Genomic DNA, 23636 nt, shown 5'->3' with positions numbered 1-23636 from the left:
GAACAAAATAAAAAGACATAGTAATGGTTGTTATTTATTCAGTATCATCTGTCAAAGGCTAATATAAAGTAGTGCTTCTTATAGAAATAGCAGATATTGAACATTTATTTATATTTTTTGGCTACACTTTCAAGCAGATATTTATTGTGCCTCAATCACATATAAGACACTTTTCTAGAGGATAAAATAGCATACAATGTAGTCTCTGCTCTCATGGAAGTCATAAAATATATTAGCATTCTTTCAGTTGTAGATAAAGAAAACCAACTTTAGATTAGCTTTAACGTAAAACAAGGGACATTAGAGGCTTAGAAAATGGCATCCAGAGGAAATGTCTTTGGCAACTTGAGACCTCAACTAGCCCTCCTCTGATCTAAAACTGCATACCTTGACATTCTTTATACTGTGTTATGCAAATCATTATGTAATTGCTAGTGTAATTGTTGCCTCCCTGTTTCTAGTTTCTGTTTCACATATTGACTGTATTCTATTCTATTTTATTTCGGTGTATAGCGTCCTGATTTAGTCATCCCAGAGAGAAAAAGGAAAAAGACTCTCTCTTAACGCCTTTATGTAGTCTCATGGGCGTATTTGGGTTTTTTAAGGTCAGAAAATGTTCTGTGAGCCATTCAGTTTGGCTGACATGGATGTGAATGGTATTTATGAGTTGGAGAGTCTAGATTATATATCTACCTCTGTTACTGTTACAGTGGTGACATTGAAGTAGGAAAGGTTCTTGGAGAGAGTTATATGGAAGCAAGATTTTGAAGGATGAATAGGAGTTCAGTAAAAGGACCTAATTCATAAGAGGGAACTCTAAACAAGAATAATGGGTTTTCAAAGTTAGGAAGAATTTTCATCAGGAGCAATGCAGATTTTTTAATGGCTGGAAAACAGGTTGCGTGATGGAAAACTTATGGTGTAGGATGACTGGGGTGGTGGTGTGGGATGATAAGAGTGGTGGAAAGTAGAGAGGAAACATGGCTGGAAAGTTTCCTTGGAACCAAATGATAAAGTATTTTTGGAGTTAATCATTAAATGTGCATATTAGGAACAATATTTGGACAACATCTGGCCAAAGGTTTGGACTGGAAAGAATTTTATGAAAATTAAATTTAATTGTGTTTATTTTTTAAAATTTGACATTTAAAAAAGGAATTTTGTATATTCTGAATTAACAGCCAAAATAGTAAGACTGTCACCTGCAAGATTCATATTGACATATTCTAAGAGAGGATGCTACTACTTAGTAAGAAATTTTCTGTTACCGTGTTTCCCCGAAAATAAGACCTAACCAGAAATAAGCACCAGCATGATTTTCAGGATGCTTGTGATATAAAATAAGCCCTAATGTTTCTTTTGGAGCAAAAATTAATATAAGACCCCGTCTTATTTTCAGGGAAATATGGTAGGGCTTATTTTATATTACGAGCATCCTGAAAAAAACATGTTAGGGCTTATTCTTCGGTTAGTTCTTATTTTCGGGGAAATATGGTACTTTGCTCACAGTTTGATAGCTCTGTGTCAATGATCAAAGAATTTCAAAATGCCCACACAAAGAAAAGAAAATTTTTTTTTCTAGTATTTCTGAATTAAAAAAAATTTTTTGCACTCTCTTTCACTTTCATTTTATTCGAGTCAATAAATGTTAATTGTATGCCTAGTGTGTTGAGGCTCTGTATTGTTTATTAGGAGGAAATACATAACTGTCATCCATGTTCTCAAAGACTTTATAATTTACTCCTCATTTTATTGCAATCTGATTTCTATCCACACAGCTCCTTTGAAACTACTAAGGCCTAGGTTATAGATATTAGGTTGGTGTGAAAGTAATTGTGGTTTAAAAGGTTAAAAATTGCAAAAACCGAAATTACTTTTGCACCAACCAATACTTCACAAACACTGAATTTTAAATTTCTTGCTTCAATCTTAATTTACCTATCAACAGCTTTATTTGATCCCCAGGTCAGTCCTTCCTCCTACTTTTCCTTCCTCTGTTCTCACCAAGTTTTGTTTACTTTTGAAATTATTTACTTCTGTCACCCCTTAGATTCCTGTGTTCCTCAGGGGTACCCCTATGTATTCTGCTCTTAGACTTTCCATTTTGGTCTCATTTACTATGATGGCTTCAACGGTCATTTTCTATGCAAATTATTTACAAATCAGCGTCACCAGCCCTGACGTCACTGGCCAGTTCTGGTGTATCTCATACACCTACTTATCCTGCTTGTCTCCGGAAACGGCATGACCCACATCTTTTTGCTTGAACCAGACTTGGGTTTCGATTGTTGACCTCAATCTATTCTTTAGTGAACCCGCACACAACACACACTTTTCATGAATTGCACTGACAGTGTTCCATTTTTCTTTTAAATATCTAGTGAAGCCATTAATTGTTTATCCAACCACCTACTGCCAAGCTAGTTTAGATCAATATCACATTCCTCCTGTGCTACTGTAGTACCAACCTCTTTCCCCTAAATGTTGTTTTCTTTCAGTCGTTTCTCCACACTGTACTCCATATTCTATTTCTAATATGCAAATTGAATCAGTTCACACCCTCTTCTCAAAACCTTCAAAGGCATTTCAGAATCCTATAATCAAGTTAAACTGCTGAAAATGGCTTATAAAACCCTTCACAATCTCATCATGGGCAATCTTGTCCATGAGTTTAGCATCATTTTTTGCCACGCCTGCCTCTGAGCTCTACAATCTAGTAATACTGTACTTTCTTCAATTCTTTGAAAGCATCAGGCTTTTATTCTACTCTGGGCTTTACGTCATGCTCTTTCCTTTGCTCTTCTTCTCGTTTAACCTAACATTTACTTCTCTTTCTTGGATTATAACAAGCATTCATTCTCACACATCTGAGTATGCAGGTTTATTTCAGTTTTAATAAGTATGTTCTCATTTTTACTAGGATGTAATTGGACAAATAGGTTAACCAAACCTTCCCTTGGATGTTAAATTTGAGAATAACTTTATTTCATAGTGTATGTCAAACCCACTAGTAAGGAAAAAGTGTTGTATTCATATGTGAAATCATTACCTAAACAGCCCTCTCACAAGACTTGTCTGATAAGTGTTTTATGGCTTATCGGATCCCAGTCTTACATTTAGAAGTCAGGATCAGTTCCTGGAAAGTCAGGATACTTAACCGGTTTGAGCACTTTGGCAAAAGAGTGATTCACTCACATGTTAGTGGCTGAAGATGGAATTGGTGGAGATGAATTTCTTGGATTTGGTTTCCTAGCCTCAGAATAGAAAAGCAAATAAAATCAGCTAAAAAGTCTTTGGAACAATAGAGGCTATTGAATATCCAATCCTAGGTACCTAAGGAATCTCAAGACAGTAATTAATTTTCTTGACTTAGTAGTGACTTAATGCCTAATGGCTTTAGATTTGATGAACCTACACGGAGATGGTACATTGATGAACAGTTCTTGTTAAGCCCATATAAACTAATTACATGAAAACACCATGAAATCACCTTGGCGGCGGCACTCAAGAATACTTTCTAGAGATTATTTATGATGTGAAGGTAGATGGTTTAAAGATTGTCCAAAACTTGGAAATAGGCAAAAGTGATTACTGTCTAACTTTTCAGTATTCTGCTAACTATTGTATAGCAGATTCCCCAAGGGGTTGTTTAATTCCCTAGGGGTGGGTACCTTTGATGATTTGCTCTTGTTTGGAATCATTTATAGTTCTTTAAGTATATTTAACCTGTAAATATACTTAAATATAAAGATGCAAATGATTTTGTCTTCTAACAGCACAAAAGATTCTTGTCTAACAGTAGTGTAAATGAATTTTGTCCTATAAAAATACAAATGATTTCAGTCTGGTAGAAAAGACAGACCCTACAGTTTTATTGACTTAGAGACATTGCAAACTTTGCATTTAAATTAACAATCTTACTCAAAAAAATTCTTTGTAGCCACTTATACATGCTTCCTTCTATGCAATTTTCTCTTACTATGAATACTTCTCTCTGCAATTCCACTTTGCATTTTTTTGAACCATTCTTAATACCTTGCTAGTTCTCTTGTTAATGACTTAAAGAAGTCTGTGAAGTCTGTGGCATTTACCTATAGACAAATTCACAGTTATCATTGCAGAGACTTTAACTTAATTTTAACTCTCATTAGCTAATAGAATAATGAGGAATAAAATATCTTAGTATCACTAAGATAAAAGAAGATGTACACAGCACAATATACATACTTATGTTTATAAATATACAAGAGAACATAATACACAATGACAGAATTGACATATTTCGGAAATACACATGGAACATTTTTAAAAAAACTAGTGCAAGACTGTTTGCTGGACTAGTCCTTGGAAGTGTTCTGGTCCCAGGTAAGAGGTAAGGTGGAATAAACACATGGCAATTTAGAACAATTGCTAAAGCTAGTTTCTCTCTCACTGAAAACAACCAAAAATATCTTGATAGAATGCTTGATATAGCATTTTGTGATCTCTTAAAAGTAATCCTCAGTACGTAGATTGGAGAAAAATTCAAAGTTCCACTGAAGTGGTGGTGGGATTAGTGTTTTTCCCTCCTGTAATTCCCTAGCTGGAACTCAAGACAATCCCAACCCCGTTAGTGAGCACTGTGGTACAGAGAAAGTGAGATGCAGAAGAAACCCTCTACTTCTGGTCTAAAGAGCAAAAAACGGAACTCCCACAAAAGTTCAGAAAGAGTGGGGGGAAATCCACCATTTTTTTCTAATCAAGGGAGTGTCTATTCCATCATTTTTACAGATTGAAGGGAAGGGATAGACAGGGTGTGTACACCAGGGACTGGGAATATTGGAGGCTGTCTCAGAAATCTGCCTACCACACTATCTTAGGGTAGTTTTGCATGTTAAAAAGATATTGCCTGTCAAACAAAATGTGTAATAAATGCTTAGTCAGTGTTAACTATAATTAATGTTATTTAAAGGCAAAATTCTTGATTGTCACTAAAAGTAGACACCTGAAGCTGAACTGGCCTTCAAATGTAAAGAAGTTGTAAAGTAATTCCTGGCTGGATGATAGGCTAAATATATATTTTATTAATAAGATGTCAACTCAGATTTAATTATTGAAAATAATGCCACATTATTCTGTAATATGCTTACTACTAATTGTATGATATACTCTTTCTCTCTGAAATTTTCTATTCTCTTCCTTAAAAGACTTTTGTTTATATTTCATATTCTTTAATATTACTCTAATGTGTCTAGATGTGGGGTTCTCAGTCATTCACATATGTATATGTGTTTTAATTCAAGGAAATGTGTCTCTATTATGCCTTCAAATACTTCCTGCATGACATTTTTCTTTGACATTCTGAGAATCTTATTGTCTGATAACATTTCTATTTCTATATTCCATTTCTCTTAGCTTTTCTTTTAAATTTTCTATTTTTTCTTTCCTTCTTCCTCCTCAATCTGGTCTTCCATTTTGCTAATTTGTTGTATTCATATATCCATCCTTCTATTTTTTTTCCATGTACTTTATTTTTAAATGTTTTCTGATTCTCCTTTCATGTTACTCATATTTTTCCTTATGTTGTTTTTCAAATACACATATAAGGATAATTTGAAATTCTTGGGCATAAGAATTTCAAATTAAGAATTTCTCAGGCCTCGAATTATTGGCTACTCTGCAAAGTATTGCATACAGGGGAAGACCGGGCCCCAGTCTGTGTCAGACCCAATGACTCTGATGTGAGAAGGGATGTTGCAAATCTCTAAGATGGAAATCTCCAGCGCACTAGAAAACTGTTCCTTCCAAATTTATACTTCAGCCTACCCAGGCCTCTTTCATAAACACTAGACATACATATCCATTTACCTTGTTGATATGCCCCAAATGTAGTCCATGATCTTTTCTCAGAAACCTCCTTTATTCCATTGTATTGTAAGCATATAGAAGACTTTCAGTACTATTTGCCACTTATTAACAGGGACATTGACAAACTGGGATACATCTAGAAAGTGTAAACTAAAGATAGGAATTATATAATATGAAGAAGGCTTAATAAATTGGAACTTTTATATGGAATAGAATTTTAACTATCTCTGTGGAACTCTAGAGTGGAATTGAAAATCAGTAGATGAAGTAGAGAAATATAGTGCAATTTAAGGCAGAATTTCTAAATGAATAGAGTTATCCTAAACGGTGGCTTGCCAGACTTAATGGTGAGCATTACACTTTCAAAATTGAGTAGAGACTTTATTACAGTCATAAATATTGTAGAGGAGAAATATGTGGCTTTCTGACTGTCTCTAGTACTTCATGATTTTGTATTTTATAATCACACTATAATATTTTGCATTTTAAACAGATGAGAAAGTTTTTGTATCGCTTAATTATAAGCATGCTTGTAATAATCAATATGTGTTTGATTTATGAAAATTTTCTTGTTGGAAACTTTGAAGCCACTGTCACTTGCATTCTTTGTTTTAAATAGGCAGTAAGAGTTGATGAAATACAAATAGTTTAAATGCAATTTGAGAATGCAAAAGTAAACTATTGCAAATTCTTTTGGCAATTAGTGGATTGATTATTATAAATACATATCAATAAATATTGGATATTACCTATATATCTATGTAAAATATATGTGTGTGTATCTATATCTTAACTATCGTTAGACTTTGGGTAAAAGTAAAAATTAACAGAAATTTGTTTAAATTGGTTTTATTGTATAGTAAAAATCTTGAGTGAAATAATATTATTTATATTATTTTCATTAAAATAATTGTAGCTTTTTAATAATGCATATTTTATTACAATTTGTATTATGCCTATCTCTTGTTTTTTAACTATCTTTTGTCCCATTCCTCAATCCATTACATTTTAAAATTTATTTTTAATTAATTCTTTTAGTCTATAAAACATTTTAGTGTGAATTACTTGACAAACAACTAGTCTTTATGGTATAGAGGTCACTTGTGGATAAAGACTATGTCAATTGCTAAGTTAAAAGGCAAATTATGAATTCTGTTCTAAAAGAATCTTTAGTGCCAAAATCCACTAGCTCCATGGTTTTTCTAATGTTAATGAAAATATTTGAGAAACAAAACACCTTTATTGAGAATTTTTATTTTACTTTTTTGTAAGTATTATATACCAAGTTTTTTTTTTCCTTTTACTTCCTATTACTGAGTTAATGTATTGTAAATGTTTAACTCTTATAGTATCATAAATCTTATACTTACTAATGGGATTCTAGAAAATCAAGAGTGTTTTTTTTCTGTTAGATACATAATACACCTACCAGAGTAGGAAATTTATACACAGATAATCAGACTTTAATCTGCCTATTGAGAACCTGTGCTATTTTAATATATTATTTGATCAATTTATGTATTTAAGGTGTTTCAACTTAATGTAAACCATTCTTGTTTTAAACAAATTGTTTTCATTGTTTTTGATAAAGTATTTTATGTTTTAGAATCCCAACCACTTTAGCATTCAAGTATTCTTAAAAATTCTAACTGTGACTGGGACACATAGCAGCAGTGTTATATGATAAATAACGTCAATAGTCTAGTAATTAAACGGGAAAATATTTTTTATTCTTTTGGAATCTTAGGAATCATGCTAATCAGTTGATTTGCATCAGTTTCTAAAGTGAGATTTTATTTTGGCAACACTTATTCTTTATGATTTGTAATGCTATGCAGTTGAATCATGACAACAACAACAACAAATATACTACTAAAACTGCAATGCTAATAACTTGAGAAACAGAAAGATGGCATTGAACTTTAGTACTTTGTATTCTCCTGCCATAGTGCTGCTCATCAACACATATACATCATTGTTTAAATTAAATTAAATTAATTTGAATCTAAATTACCTGTTTCTGAGTAAATGGGATTTGGTAATTCACTATTAAGTCAACCTGTAAACTGATGTCATAATTTAGATTTGATTTTTTTATGAGAATAATGCTAGGAATCATTCTTCAATTTGCAATTCTAATTTCCATAGTAGCCTAGGTGATATTCCCCATACTAATAATACTTTAAGTTACACAGATCAAAGAGAAAAAGAACGGAATCCTAATGCTGATGTCTGTTTATCCTCATCACACATGTGTTAGTATTTTGAACATAGAAGTGAACCATTTGAGCACAAACTAAGATGGTAAGCTATTTGGTAAATAGGTATTGAGGTAAAGAGGAAGTTTTATCGTAATGCTTATGGTTTGAAAAGTAAGTGCTGTAATACTAATGTGCTGATAAAGATGCCTTGTGTAATTTTCCCCCCAAATACCTAGAAGAACACATTCTATTATGATTATTGTTGTTGTGGTTGTTGTTTAAATAGTTATAAGCTAGAGGCATTTATCATAAATATTTTAAAATATACTTTTTCCTTTTGTTCTGAGCTTCAATTATTTTTCATTAAACCTAGCTTGGAGTAAGTTCAAATAGTGGTATTTGAAATCGCTAATTGGTTTTATGAGTTGTTTTAACTAATATGTCAATTATACTAATCAGAAAACATAAATGTGAGGAACATATTATGTAATACTTAAGAAGCATTGTTATAGAGCTAAATGGATTGGTGCAAATGTTCTAGAGATTAAGAGAAGAAAGATATATCAAGTTTACAATACAATGTCAGAGGTGAGTAGTAAAAACAGAGACCATACTGCTCACAAAGCAGAAAATATTTACAGAATATTTATAGGCCCTTAACAAAAAAAGTTTGTTGACTCCTTTAAAAAAATATTACTACTAATGCTATTCTTTAAAGCTATAAAATTGTTTGAATTAGATAAGATGGCTGAAATGTAAAATACGGTTTTCTAAGAAAATGACATATAGAAGCTATTCAATCTTTCCATTTGTAAAATAAATCTAAATACTAAAGAAGTTCTCCCAATTCTTTATAGTGGTAATTTTTTAAAAGTAAAATTTATTGGGGTGACAAAGGTTAGTAAAATTACATAGCTTTCAAGTGTACAATTTTATATATCACATTGTGTGCTCACTACCCAGAGTCAGTTCTCCTTCCATCACCATGTATTTGACCCCCTTCACCCTTTTCCACCATTCCCCCTCCTCCCTTACCTTCTGGTAACCACTGAACTGTTTTCTGTGTTTATGAGTTTTTGTTTCTTCATTTGTTTCTTGTTCTTTTGTTTTCAGTTATATATATATATACCACACATCGGTGAAATCGTATAGTTCTAGACTTTTTCTGTCTAACTTATTTCGCTCAGCATAATAATCTCAAGATCCATCCATGTTGTTGCAAATGGCACTATTTCATCTTTTCTGATTGCAGAGTAGTATTCCATTGTGTATATCTACCACATCTTCTTTATCCAATCATCTGTTGAAGGACACTTTGCTTGTTTCTATGTTTTGGCCACCATAAATAAAGCTGCAATGAACATTGGAGTACATATATCTTTATGGATAAATGTTTTCAGATTTTTTGGGTATATACCCAGGAGAGGGATTGCCGGGTCATATGATAATTCTATTCTTAATTTTTTGAGGAACCTCCACACTGCCTTCCATAGTGGCTGCACCAATCTGCGTTTCCACCATCAGTGTATGAAGGTTCCCTTTTCTCCACAGCCTAACACTTATATAGTGGTACTTTTAAAAATGTTATTAATTTCTCTTTTAAATCTAATTAAACTCTTTGGAAATTTTAATGCATTCTTATTAAATATTAATGTAATTGCATAGATATTTGCCATTATAATATAATTTGATTTTATCAACTATGATTTTTATATAACGTAGAGCAAACAATTTTGTTTCTATAATCTTCATTATATTTAATACTGAAATAATTTTAAATCAGGTAATGTACTTCCATTATATATTGTTAGAAATTTAAAGTTTTAAAAAATAATGTAGCAATAAATATTGTATGTGGTATATATATGAAAATGTTCACTAGCCATCAGGGACATTTAAATTAAAACCACGTGTGATATTACTACACACCCACTGCAAAGGCTAATGTTAAAAATGGTGAAAATGCCAAATATAGGCTAGGATTTGGAGTAACTGGAATTCAAATACATTATTGGTGACAATGTTACATGTCTAGTGACTTTGTAAACAATAGTTCTTATTTTATAAAGTTTATCCCACATTTAGCATATGACCAGTAGCCCTGCTCCTGGTTATTTACACAAGAGAAGTGAAAGTGGGCCACACAAAAAATCTTCATCACAAATACTTATAATACCATTATTCATAAAACCCCAAACTGGAAACAACCCATAATTATATTAACTGGTGAGTGGATAAACAAATTATGATATATCCATACAATGTACTACTGCTCAACAATAAAATAAAATGAAATATTTATACAAACATTGATATGGACAAATCTTAAAAACACTATGCTAAAGAAAAATCAAACATGAAATAGTACATATCCTATGATTCCGTTTATATGAAATTGTAAAGAAATAAAACTCTAGTGATAGAAAGTAGATACAAAATGTAAGGTCTCGAGAGGGGTTCAATTACAGAGAGGCAGATGACAACAATTTAGTTGGATGAAACTGGTCTGTATCTTGATTGTGGTTGCAATTACATGGTTTTGTAAAAATTACCCAAATCCACCAAAATATGCATTTAAAGTGGAATTTTATTGTGTTTAAATTATAACACAATAATGGCATCATTGGCCTGTACTTACTAATGTATTTCAAATGTTACATTCCTTCCAAATATTAAATATTTAAATATTTATGTCTGCACAATATGTAGTAGATGATAACATATTTTAAGAGAGAAAAATCTCTTATTAAATTGCAATCTTCTGAAGGTTTCCCATATATTCGCTTGAAATCCAAAATTAAAATGGTATAAATGAAAGTCATACTACAAGTTAAATAATCCTTTCAACTCATTAATTAAAAAAATTTATTTAGTACTCATTTTTTTTTTTAAATTCAGCTTTATTGGGATGACAATGGTTAGTAAAGTTATGTAGGTTTCAGGTGTACAATTGTGTAATACATCATCCATGTGTCACATTGTGCCTTCACCACCCAGAGTCAGTTCTTCCATCACCATATATTTGATCCCCTTTACCCTCATGTACCACTCCCTCCACCCTCTGGTAACCACTAAACTATTGTCTGTGTCTATGAGTTTTTGTTTCATCATTTGTTTGTCTTGTTCCTTTCTTGTTTTCAGTTTTACATCCCACGTATCAGTGAAATCATATGGTTCTCGACTTTTTCTGACTTATTTTGCTTAGCATAATAATCTCAAAATCCTTGAGATTATTTAGTACTCATTTAAAGAATTAATAATACAGAGCTGTACATTCATGTTTTATCATTTTCCCTAAAGAGCCAATTTCAAATATGGATGCATGAATTATTTTGTTTCAGCCATTTCCTAGGAGGTTAAGTGCAAGAATGTAGTAAACAATATAAATCAATAGAAACATTCAAGTCCTTAAAGTAAAACCTGTTGAAGCCAAAATAAAATTAAAATATCCATAAATTATTCATAGTGAATCAAGATAAAAATAATAAATATACATAATTTTAGGTTTTATTCATAAGTTAATGCACATGTAGAAAATATATTGGAGATCTATCAGTAGTATATAATTCCTTAAACTAATCTTCTATAAGTCTGACTTTTATGTTCCTATTGGCATACTTAAATTATAGCCACTAAAAATTGCCACTTGGCATAATCAACTATTTTTCTTTTTGCTTTTTCTCATTTACGCAAACATCCTCTTAACCCCAATCTGTAACTCCTTGTACTTACAGCCTGCAGTGCAAATCAAAGCACCCCAGTCCAAAAGAAGTGTTAAGCGCTGCATTGTAAGAGTTAACATTAGTTTAGGTTCATACTATGTTTTCCTCTACTTTATCCTTGATGCTATCTTTCAGTATAATTTCTTACTCTGGCCAAGACCTTTGCCAAGTGAAAAACGGTGGGAAAGTTGGAAACATCCTGGTTTACTGGTTTGAAGTTTGAGATCCTAGTTTGGAGTCTTTTTCTAATGTGAGAAATATTACAATTTTTCATAGATATTCCAGGTTTACTTAGAGGTACTTTTTGTTGTGTATACTTGTACAGACATTGACTTAGCCCTATAAAAGACATTAAACTTAGCCCCATAAAAAAGGACAACATTATTAACCCTAAAAATTTCCTATGGAGAAACTGGCATTGAAAGACTGATTACTTAGAACTTCACAATGAATCAGATGCAATATTGTACTCACGTGACATCAAAATTGCATTATTTATAGAATCTATATTATTATATTAGTTAGACTATGTGGATCTGTAATCATTATAGCCAGAGTAAACATCCAACGAATGTAATTGAAAAAAAATCAACAAAAACATGAACGTGTCCATGAGTGAGTGAAAAGTCATCTAAAGAAGTTCCTCAAAGAGCAAAGTGGTTTATTACTGTGCAGTTAATACCAGATCTGGGACTGAACGTGGCTCCACACCATCTGATTTTATTTCATACATTGGATTCAACTTAAATGTTATATTTACCAATCATTTAAGAAAATAATACTCTAAAGTTTATATAATATTAAAATATGCTGCCTGATAGTGTTGATCTATTTAATTTTTTTATCTCATTGCCTATTATTTTTTCTTGCCCAATAAAGGGCCTGCTAAAAAGTGAGTTGAAAAGATTTAGAAGACTTAAAAATAAACTCCCCCAATGTTATCTTACATCACATAATTTTTAACTGTATTTTCAACTACATCAAATAACCATATGATTTCATGATTTTTTTTATTGCCAAGTCATGACCCATCAATTTAGGTTTTAAAATTTTATCATGTTTTTTATTGTAATGAAACTTAGCTTCTGTGATGCCATTGTTTTTGATGCAGTTTAAAAATGGAAATCTATCCACATAGAAGCAAAAACAGAGCAATTGTGGGGACCTACTAAATCATCGTTGTAAACGCTTTCTTCTGGAAGGCACCTTACTGCATTCTTTTTCATTAGTCTAGGTTTAATGGAGAGAAGAGTATAGTGAATTAACTTTCAAAGTATCAAACATTGTTTATATATATAGATTTCTTTGAAATTTTGTTTTTTCCCCTTAACTATCAATGTATGTTTGAATGCAGATGGTTTTATTACTTATTTAATAGGATACATATGTGTGAAAAATTGACATTTGAATATTACATCATTCTTTACCAAGTGTGTTGGCTATACTTGCTACTTTTGGCGAGGATTTAGACATAAACCTGATTTTTTACTTTTTAGAGATAGGCCTAGATGATGAAGATGGTTTAGTGACTCATTCTATAAAATAAAAGGAAGGTCGCTTTTGGCAACTTAACAAATTATTGAGGAAAAGCTAGGCTGTGAAAAAAAAATCACAATTTCTAAAAAGGTGTTATAAGCATAAATTGCACATAGATTTCTACATTAACCATTACTCTTGCTGTTATATATCTTTGATTTATAAATTAAAACCTGAGGCTCTTCAAGAAAACTCATAATATGCTAATATTATAATTAAGATCAGGAGCATTATAAATGCAAATTCTATCATGTCATTTTAAAGGTTCGATTTCATTTTTTAGGATTTATAAATACTTTTGAAAAAATAATTTCCTTTAACTTCAAACAGAAATGTTTTTGAAAAAATATCCTTTAACTTCAGGTAATATACTCTCTGGACAAGTAGATATAAAGTTCTGCAGATTTTAGCTGACAAAATTTTGGTGTAAATGTGATTTTTGTTTTTTTGTACAGCTTGACATTTAGTTAAAATGAAACTGTTGTAAGGCTTTCTATTTAGAACATTAAGGTATATATATATATATCACTAGAAGTTACTGCAGTTCATTCACTAAGCACATATAAGTTAAAATGCTAGGTTCTTTGCTAGTTCCTAGGAATGTGTAGCTAAACATCAAGCTGAATTATGCTTTTTAATATACTGTGGAAATCTCTGCCTTTCAGTGAGGATTCAGTCTGTTCATCTTTAGTGCAATTGCTTATATTCTTTACCTTAGTCCTTTATTTTTATGTTACATGTATTATTCCTCTTTGTTCTTTTCCACACATTTGCTAATTTAGTCAAGCCTTTATTGCGGCTCTTTTATCCCCTTTTTCATCTAGATATTTTGCAACACTGTCTAAGGTTGCCTTCTATTCTAATTTATAATAATCAAACCAGTTTTATTTGTTATGATTTCAAAATAATTATCCTTTTGGTGATTATCCAGTTAGTTTTCAATTGCTGCATCCAGAATGCTCTTGTCATGGATTTAGGTACTGTTGATGATATTGTTTGATAAGCTCTGTTTCTAACACAGTCTTGTGGACAGTAACTGGGCAGAAAATAAACTTGTATCTTTTCCATTTTAAAAGATGTTTTTGTGAAATCTTTTAAGACATTTTCACCTATAACCAATCTCCTACAGCAATGATCTTTCCTCGGTTTCTATATAAGTGCTGTGCAATTCTTCAAATGCTTTTTGGAAATGAATGTTGCTCTATTTAAGCTTTAATGGTTCAAACTTTGAACCATCTTCTCAAATGACAGTAGTTTTTTATTTTACATAAACAACACTGATTTCATTTTCTAGAATACTATTTAAAGTCCTTACTGTTGTTACCTTCCACTGAAAACCGGGACAGTTGTAAGGCTTATATCCTTTGTTTTTCTTCACACATGGATGGTATCCTCCTTTGCCTTTTGTCCAATATCTGAAAATGTTTTTTCAAATATATTTTATATAGTTTTCAGTTATTTTAGACAAGAGAGAAATATTATTACTATTAATCTATTTTCACTGGAAGTGGAAATTCTATTACAAGTTTCTGAAATATTTTCATAAAAGATTATTGAAAGAAGAAGAGATTTCTATAGCTTAGCTATTTCTCTTCAACTATCTGGCAGAAGTCACTTATACTGACCATATCCTTTATACATGATGTAAAAGTATAATATTTATTATGTTATACCTACTATATGCCAGACATTATGGCAAGAATTTATTTCTGTTAATTCAGTTAATCTTTCTTCCATGAGGTAGGTGCTTTTATTATTACCATTCACATATGGGACAACTGAGACACAAATAGGTAACACAGTTTTTCAAAGTATTTATACCTAGTAATAGAAAACATGGATTTGAAAATCAGATATTCTTTATTCAGGTACTGCACTGTTGACTAATAAACTGTATAATACTTCCTCAAGAAACATGTTACAGTATAATCTCAATAATGTTAACAAAAAGGGAGAACAACTTTAGCTTATTGACTAATTTCACCTCTCAAAATTCATTTCTTATTAACATAAAGTTATAAAATGTAGTGACATATTGTATTCTTTGAGTGGTATGTAACAAAATAGTTGCGTGTATGTGTGCAGCTTCCCTAGACAAGAATATATAGGAAAAAACAAGTCCCTTCAGTTTTATTAATGGAGTTGAAATTTATTTTTGGATTATAAGCAATTATCCATTGTATTAACAGAAAATGTAATCATTATTAGATGAAGAAACTCATTTGCATGATTTAGTTAGGCACATTTAATATATCAGTATTTCACATGAAACTCATAGCGTACATTCCTAAAGTAATTTTGTATTAGTTTTCTTAAACCATTTAATTTTATAGCCTATGCACAGGTCATCCTGAGTAGTTGAATTGATTAAGTGTTCTAGATAAAATTTTGATTCCAGCATTTATGATTTTTAATATGGTTATCCAAATGTCTTGATGATTTATAAATGTCATGCTGGAGGAAAACATAGATTCAGCAAGTTTCAAACATTCTTTTATTTTTATTTTTCAGATTGCATTCTCACAACACAATACAATCATGGATCTTGTGCAGTTCTTTGTCACCTTTTTCAGGTAATTTGCTTTTACTGACTTTGAATTTGTTAAACCTGTATTCTGATATATGTTCTGTTAATTTGTTAGATAATTTATCATTTCTTTAACCTTAAAATATCATCTAGTGTGTCTCAAATAGTTTTATATGCTTAACTGTATACTACAGAGCAGAGAAAACATACTTGAAATATACCTTTTGAAGGTCATTTTGCTGTTACGATATTTAATAAAGGATTCAATGGAAAGAGGATAACTTTGTGTTCACTTGTCACATAAGTAATTAAAGCCTGCTTTAATTAATGAAATTAACAATGCATTCACCATATTGTGTAGTTACATCTCCTAGAATTAAATCAATTCAGTAATTTCTTAGGTAGTTATATATGTGCTTGGCAATGTGCTAATAATATGTGTAAGGGATGAGAAAAAGTACGAGTGTGTATTTTGTGTTCAAAGAGTTTATAATCCCAAAGTACTAAATACTTGTATGACTTTGAATCGTTCCCTAGAACATTAGTTATTTGAGATATTAACAGTAGTTTCATTAAAAAGGGTTTCATAATTAAGCACCTTTGGAAAATGTTGTGTATACTAAAGTTAAATAGGGCTCTTTTAGTTTGTTTTTATCTGGCATTACTTCTTAGAGGTTTTGGGGGTTTTTTTGGTCAGTGTTTACTATGCTAATTTGCAATGAATCTTTCTAAAAGAGACAGTAGAGTTTGTAGCATTTATAAAACATGAAAACTCTTTTCAGGGAACATTTATTTTCATTTTTATGTCGTATAAATAAAGAAACACTAGGTTAGGAGAAGAAGCTGAGTTTCAATGTTATGGAATCTTAGATTGTTTGGATTGGAAGGGATGTCATTTTTGCTGACATGATTATACGTGTACAGCTTCTACAGGTCCATTGGGTGCCTTGTGCAAATTAGACAAATGTGTGTCCTTTTTCTGGCAGACGTAGCCCCTCATCACGGCACACAACTTTTCAAACATAGTGCAGTATGAATTTTGACCTCCCCTCACCAAGTTGGCTGTGCTGCCTTGTACAACAAAGAACCTACACAACCCAATCCTTGACACGAATGACATGCCAAGCACTTTCCTAAACTCCAAAGTAACTGTGATTGGTTATCCAGACAACCATACAGTACTTGAATTCCTAATGTCTTCTCCACAGGGGTCAGCAAACATTTTCTGTAAAGGGCTAGACAGTTAATATTTTAGGATTTTTAGGCTCTCCAGCCTCTGTTGCATATACGCAACTCTGCTGCTATATTGCTAAAGCAGCCACAACCAATGTGGAAACAAATGAGAGCGGCTGGGTTCCAATAAACCTGTGTTATAAAAACAGCCAGTAGGCTGAATACTGTCTGGACATAATCTGCCCCACCTCTGACCTAGCTTATACCTGAGCATGTTTAATGAAGGGAAATGCACCATCTCCTGAGATAGTGTTTTCTGTCTTCACTAATTGTTGTTTATAATTGAGGTGAAATCCATCTCCCTATAATTCATCCACATGGGCCCATACGGAACAAAGCTAATCTCTCATCTCCACTTATAGCCCTTCAATTTTCTAAACTCTTTTCTCAGATTTACACATTCCCTGTTCATTTATCCACTTCTGTTGTCCAAACCTTTGTTATCTCTCACTTCCTTCTGAAAACAATCATGTTTGTTTATATACCTTAAAAAGTTGTAATTCACAGAATTTAATGCTATAAACATATTTATCACTAACATGTATGCAAAGTTTATTCATATTTTAAATTTGTCTCTTAAAAAAATTGAGGAGCTATCTTAAATATATTTAATCTTGTATGATTTTTTACTTCAGAATGTAAATGGAGTTTGAGGCTATTAATTAGGTTACAATATGTTTTTAGAATGTGTTAGAAGTTACAGTTGAATGAGTATTATTTAATGCATCAAAATAAAACTTTTTTGATGCAGAATAGTGTGGATGGAAATACACTGAACAGTTTAGCTCTGTGCAAAAATTCACAAAACTGAATATTTATGTACATTATTTAAATGTTTAAGGTTTTATTTTAAGCTTTTGAATTTGTGTGCTTATTTAAGTGTAATAGTTCTTTTATTAAACAAAAGAAAGCTAGAGCTAATGTGGACCGTGTCTTAGAGATGGGCCTATTTATTATGGTGTCATCATGGGCAAAGTGAAATAAAATATTGTAATCATTGTGTGAGATAAAATATATTTGATGGGTTTTTTGTCATTTAAATTACTTTCAGTAATAAAATGTAAAATTGTTTTAAAATTGTCTCATTGTTAAGAAAAAAACTTAGAATATTTTGAAGGTTATTTAGTGTTTTTTTTTTAATAAGGTCACTGCTAAATTTTAAGTGTTTCAAACAGGTCAGCATTTGTGGACATCTTTCACTCAGGACACTATTCCTGCTGTTTGTAACCAAGTTATTAAAGTAGCAGAGGTAAACGTGTCAGGTACTTGGTTTAGCCGTGGTTGATGGAGACCTGTTCATAAACTCTTGTCAGTTTTTGTTTTCAGCTGTACATACTGGGCATAGTCTTGTGGTAAATATAATTGGACCAGTATTAGATCATTTATAGACATAGCCTGGCTCTGATCTTAGCTTTCTATGCCATTATCAGTAGGCACCTAGTGTTTCTAAATCCCAGTCTTTTCATATGTAGAATTACAGAATTGTGTTGTTGTTGTTAGAGGCTGTGGCATAATATAGTCAATGATTAGAAAATGAAAAATTATTTTTTATATAAACACCTTTTTTCTGGTGTGCAAAGTAGAAAAGTAAGTCTGCGTGAATCTGAAACGTCTGAATTACAATTATTTTAAAAGAAGTTAAGGCTGGTAAATTAAATGGAGATACAGTCAGGATCATTACCCCTGCACCCTTTAGATTTTTAATGGTGGTACTAATTTTCCCACTTTCCCACTGGATGACACAATGTCTTTGATTTACCATCTTGACCAGATGGAGGGTAGTTTCAGAGGTTGCCATTTGGCCTTTCCCACTATGATAGGTCTTACCACCACAGGCCAGGGACACAATGGATTTTAGAGCACAGTAGCTGGAGCCATTGTTAATTGTGCTCGCTGTTGTCAGAGGTCAGAGAGGCACATTTTCATGGTTGGCACAAAGATTTGTGGGTGGCTTACACATTTGATAGAAGTGACCTACAAAAGCATATGAATTTGGTATGGCTTTTAAATTTTTGTATGATTTGATTTGGGGGGGGGTAGATTTTTTTCAGTTTCTGAATAAATTTCATTAATGTTTATGTCTTCTCACATTTTCTATTTTTCTTGATAGAGTTGACAATTTTCAATAGGAAATTGTCTGCTTTATCTTATTTTTCAAATTTATTGACATATATTTTCCAATATAGATACTCTCAAATGTCTCCTATATTAGAATTATGCTTCCCTTTTCATTGTGAATTTTGCCTATTCTCCCATTTCATTTATTTTTCTTGATAAGCCATGCAAGAGCTTGAACAATGTTGGGAGTCCGTTCAAAAATCAGATTGCATGGCGCCTCACCATTGTTTTACTGTTTTTTAATTCAAAAGGTACCCTTTAAATAAAACGTGAATGTAGAAAAGTTACACTGTGTACATTGACCTTTATCATTTTTGTTGCAAGTTTGGAAGATTAAGCTATTACTCAGGTAGATTATTTGTAACAAGAGAAATTAACCAGCAAAAGCTTCCTTACTGGTTGTTTGTCTTCCTAATACCTTGTCAGGGAGGCTTTAGAGCACTCAATTTTCTGTAAAATATTTTAGGATAAGATTGAAGAGCTATCAAAAATGCTCTGTAGATTTGTAAATCTGAAGCTTTAGGGAGGTTCATTTGGGTATTTTTCGATGAATTTTACATAAATGATATCTGAAGTGGTAAGCGTTGAAGCCTTAATGATCTCTGAATGGGCTTTGGGGTCATTCTTCCCTTGTTCTAGAAGGATAAAGCCTGTTCCCAACTGAATACCTCTATGGTCCCATCCTACAGAATCCAAGAATTTAACAGAATTTCTCCATTACCTCCTGCCCTCTCTGTTCATTGTAGTTCAAACTGGCAAGTGTCTGTGCTGGTGTAATCCCATCTCTGTTCCTTGCTTCTGCTACAATGGTTGATTAAATCCATGAGTTGCGGCCATCATTTCTTTGTTGTGCCCTTAGTGTTCTCTTCAGAACAAGCTTTCTCAGTTCTGTCAATATGTGTAGGCTGAAAATTTTCCCCAAATTCCAAGTTCTGGTTGCTTTTTGCTTATCAATTCCTTCTTCAACTCGCCTCTTTCCTCTTGCACTTGACCATAAGCAGTTAGGAGGACCAAAGCCACAACTTAGTGCTTTCCTTATAAATCGCTTATGCTAAATATCCAGTTTCAGGGCTTGCAAGTTCTACCTTCCACAAAACACCCGAACACAATTCAGCCAAGTTCGTTTGCCATTTTAGAACAATGATGGCCTCGCCTCAGTTTTTCATAACCTGGACCTCATTGCCATCTGAGACCACACCGGAGTGGCCTTTAATTTCTTTATGTACATCAGCATTCTGTCTGGGACTATTTATGTGTTCTCTAAGAAACGGAGACTCCCTCCAGCCTTCCTTGTTTCTTTCTGAGCTCTCTCACTAGAATCACCTTTTACGCCCATATTTCTCTCAGAGTCTCTTCACATCAGTCTAAGGTTTTTTGGCCATGCACTTCAGAATTCCTCCAGCTGTTACCCACTACCCAGTTCCAAAGCTGCTTTCACATTTTTAGGTATTTGTACAGCAGCACCCACTTCTTGGTACCAAAATCTGTCGTAGCCTGCTCATGCTGCCACAACAGAGTACCGAAGACTGGTGGATTAAACAATAGAAATGTGTTACCTCACAATTCTGAGGCTTGTTAAGTAAATTTAAGATCAGGGCTCCTGCAAGGTTGGTTTCCGACGTAGGCTCTCTTCTCAGCTGGCAGGGGCCAGGCCCCTTTCTCACTGTGTGCTCACATGGCTTTTCCTCAGTGTGTGTATTCCCAGAGGAAAGGAGAGAAAAAGTTCTGGCTCTCTGGTGTCTGTCTCTTCTTTATAAGAATATTAATACTATTGGATCAGGGGTCCACCCTTATGACCTCAGTTAACCTTAGTTACCTCCTAAATTCCCTATCTCCAAATATAGTTATGTTGGGTGTTAGGGCTTCAACATACAAATTGGGCCAACACGATTCAATTCATAGCAGGGAATATAAAGTCCATTTAACCTCAATATTGTTGATATCATTTTGCTGCAGGTTTTCTGTGACTTGCATTTGTAATCATCTTAACTGATAGTACATCCCAAGGTGTAGTTAACTCTTGCTTAATAACCTTCAAAAAAGTTTGTACCAATATATGCTATGAACATATTGTTTCCTCACTTTCACCCACTGGGCTATGTCGTTTTTCATTTTTTGTCAATCTGATAACTGAAAAAAGTAAATTGTTTTTTTTTTTTGGAATATACAGTTTTTATTGCGTTCTAAGTTAGTGATTTATTTAGTTAATATTTCACTTAGTTAAAAATATCCTTCAGTGTTAGGAAGGTATTTTTAAAACCTTTGAAAGATATTTTCTGGAATAGCAGTTATTAGGAGATAAATTACTTTGTAAAATAATATATTTCCGTGTTTCAACACAGTTCTCTAGTTTATAACATTTTTATGTAAAATAAAAGATTAATATGCCCAAGCCATCTTTTTAAAAATGTATTTAAGACTTGATTTTTATGATCAATTAACCTCAAATTGCTATAAAATAGTGACAATACTATCTCTTTTTGCATTTGGCCAACGAGATTATCACCAGAGGGTATTTCTTTGTTGCTAGAAGCCTGCTTTACAATATAGCCTCATACCACACTGTGCTACTTTTATTGAATTCTCTTTAATTTTCCCGAAATGGGAATACCTAATGAGCTCCATGTTTTCTCACATTAAGAATCCTTCCCATAATGATCGTTTTATGAAGGTTAAAATCAAATTACTTAAATATCTCTCCCTAAGTTCCTATGCTTCCGTTTTTTGTCCCTGTTGCTCATGTACTTGCATTTGTTATGTTTCTTTTCTTTTTTCCTATTTCATCAGGGGATTTTACTGAAGGGTGATGAACCTTATCTCCTGACACTACGATACAACACAACTTTTTTAAAACAAGAAATCCCATTGCCCCTCTGCCCCCGATATCTCTAACATGGAGCAATAAAAACTGTTGTATAATATAATAGTAAAAGGAGAGCAGAAAGAAAGCAGTGAAACTCATTTTTCTCTGACAAACTTACCACAATACCAGATGATAGAATGCTAACATTTGACATGGCTCTTAAGACCTTTGATTTAAGAAATATACTAGGGAAAAGCTAACTGGAACTGATAAACCGAGAAATCTCAGTCATTTTATGTAATAAAAGCTTTTTCCTCACTCAATTAAAGTTCTGTGGGCAAAAGGAACTGGTGGAAGTGACAGAGTGGTATGCAGGGCACTCAAGGAATTCACACTGATGAAAATTCTATCATTCTTTAGGCTCCCGGGATTGTCATTAGAGACTGGCCTTTTCTGTTAGTCACCAAAAGAGTGTAACTTTTCAACTATGCTGGATAAATTTGTCAAGCATTTTTGTTTGTTTGTTTGCTTTTTAATGAAGCAAGTGTTCTTAATAAACTGGTTTTTGTTTTTTATGTAGATATTTTAAAAAGAACTCTAACTTTCATTTGCAATGTAGTTTATTAGAAACTAAGAACTTTTATAAAGTATTACCTTGATATAAGGCTAATAATGCCAAATGAAACTTTCAATATCAGAAAAATGATGTTCAAATCAATTAAAGAACCAACTCCATTCATTTAGATAAAGTTTAATGACAACTACTATGTGCCAGGAAGTGAGATATATTTTATTGGGTTTTTAATATTTTTTGGAGATTTTTAGAATGTTTTCTTTCACTTTATTGATTTTACCAGCCAATTTGTTTATATCATCATGAGCTCTAACCTAATATGAATTAGAATAGAATTTGCTGCAAACCCCTAAAGTATATATCTCCTCTTCTCAAGAAGTTGAAATTATGAAAAATGAAAATTTTTATACTGGATTTCTGCATCATTATAAAAGTGGCACTCTTTACTTGAGTCATAAAACTTAGATCAGAAAGAATATAAGTTCCTCATGGAGAAAGTCAGCAGTCTTCATCATCTTAAATTGAATCTCTATCATGTAACTATTTTGGGTGAGAAATATTGTGAATTATAGATTATCAAATAAAAGTACACTTTGGTATTTAATTTGTCTTTAATTATTAAAAATAAATGAAGTTTGTTATATGTACTATTGTTTTCTACTGCAGACACTATGAAAAAAACAGTTGACAAGATTTGATGTCTGATTGAGTATAAGGGATGATAAAATTGAATGTGTTTTTTCATTTTAGTTGGAAAGTAATGGTAAAACAAATACATTGGGAGAAAGGGGAGAACTTGCAACGTAATACTTTTTAACTCAGGCGGTTTATTTATAGTCTCCAAGTCAGCTTTCTCATTTTTTTAAATGAGTACATAATAGTACACATGGCATATCATGTGTGAATGTGGTAATGAAAGGAATAATGCATGTAAAACACTATAGTGCTTGGTGCATATTGCTCAATAGATGTTAGTTGGTTTTATTTTTATGAATGTTATTCAGGAGTTCAGTTTGGACATGGTAGGTTTGATGTGATATTCATATCTATAATGCTAAAATTCGTAAGGATATAG

At 32.3% G+C, this 23636-nt stretch overlaps 1 protein-coding gene across 3 annotated transcripts in view; it reads left to right on the top strand.

Moving 5' to 3' along the window:
* Positions 1-23636, top strand: part of ATRNL1 (attractin like 1) — a 565586-nt gene that overhangs the window by 212335 nt on the left and 329615 nt on the right. For all 3 annotated transcript variants that reach the window (XM_019725236.3, XM_088791845.1, XM_074338995.2), the window contains exon 25: positions 15818-15879. In XM_019725236.3, the coding sequence (XP_019580795.3) occupies positions 15818-15879 (62 nt within the window). The remainder of the gene's footprint in view (positions 1-15817; positions 15880-23636) is intronic.

Source organism: Rhinolophus sinicus, chromosome 15 (genome assembly GCF_057876585.1).
Source record: "Rhinolophus sinicus isolate RSI-liver-muscle chromosome 15, RSI-T2T, whole genome shotgun sequence".
Taxonomy (NCBI): Eukaryota; Metazoa; Chordata; class Mammalia; order Chiroptera; family Rhinolophidae; genus Rhinolophus; species Rhinolophus sinicus.
Note: the sequence above shows the minus strand (reverse complement) of the source record. Positions and strands in the feature narration are given on the sequence as shown.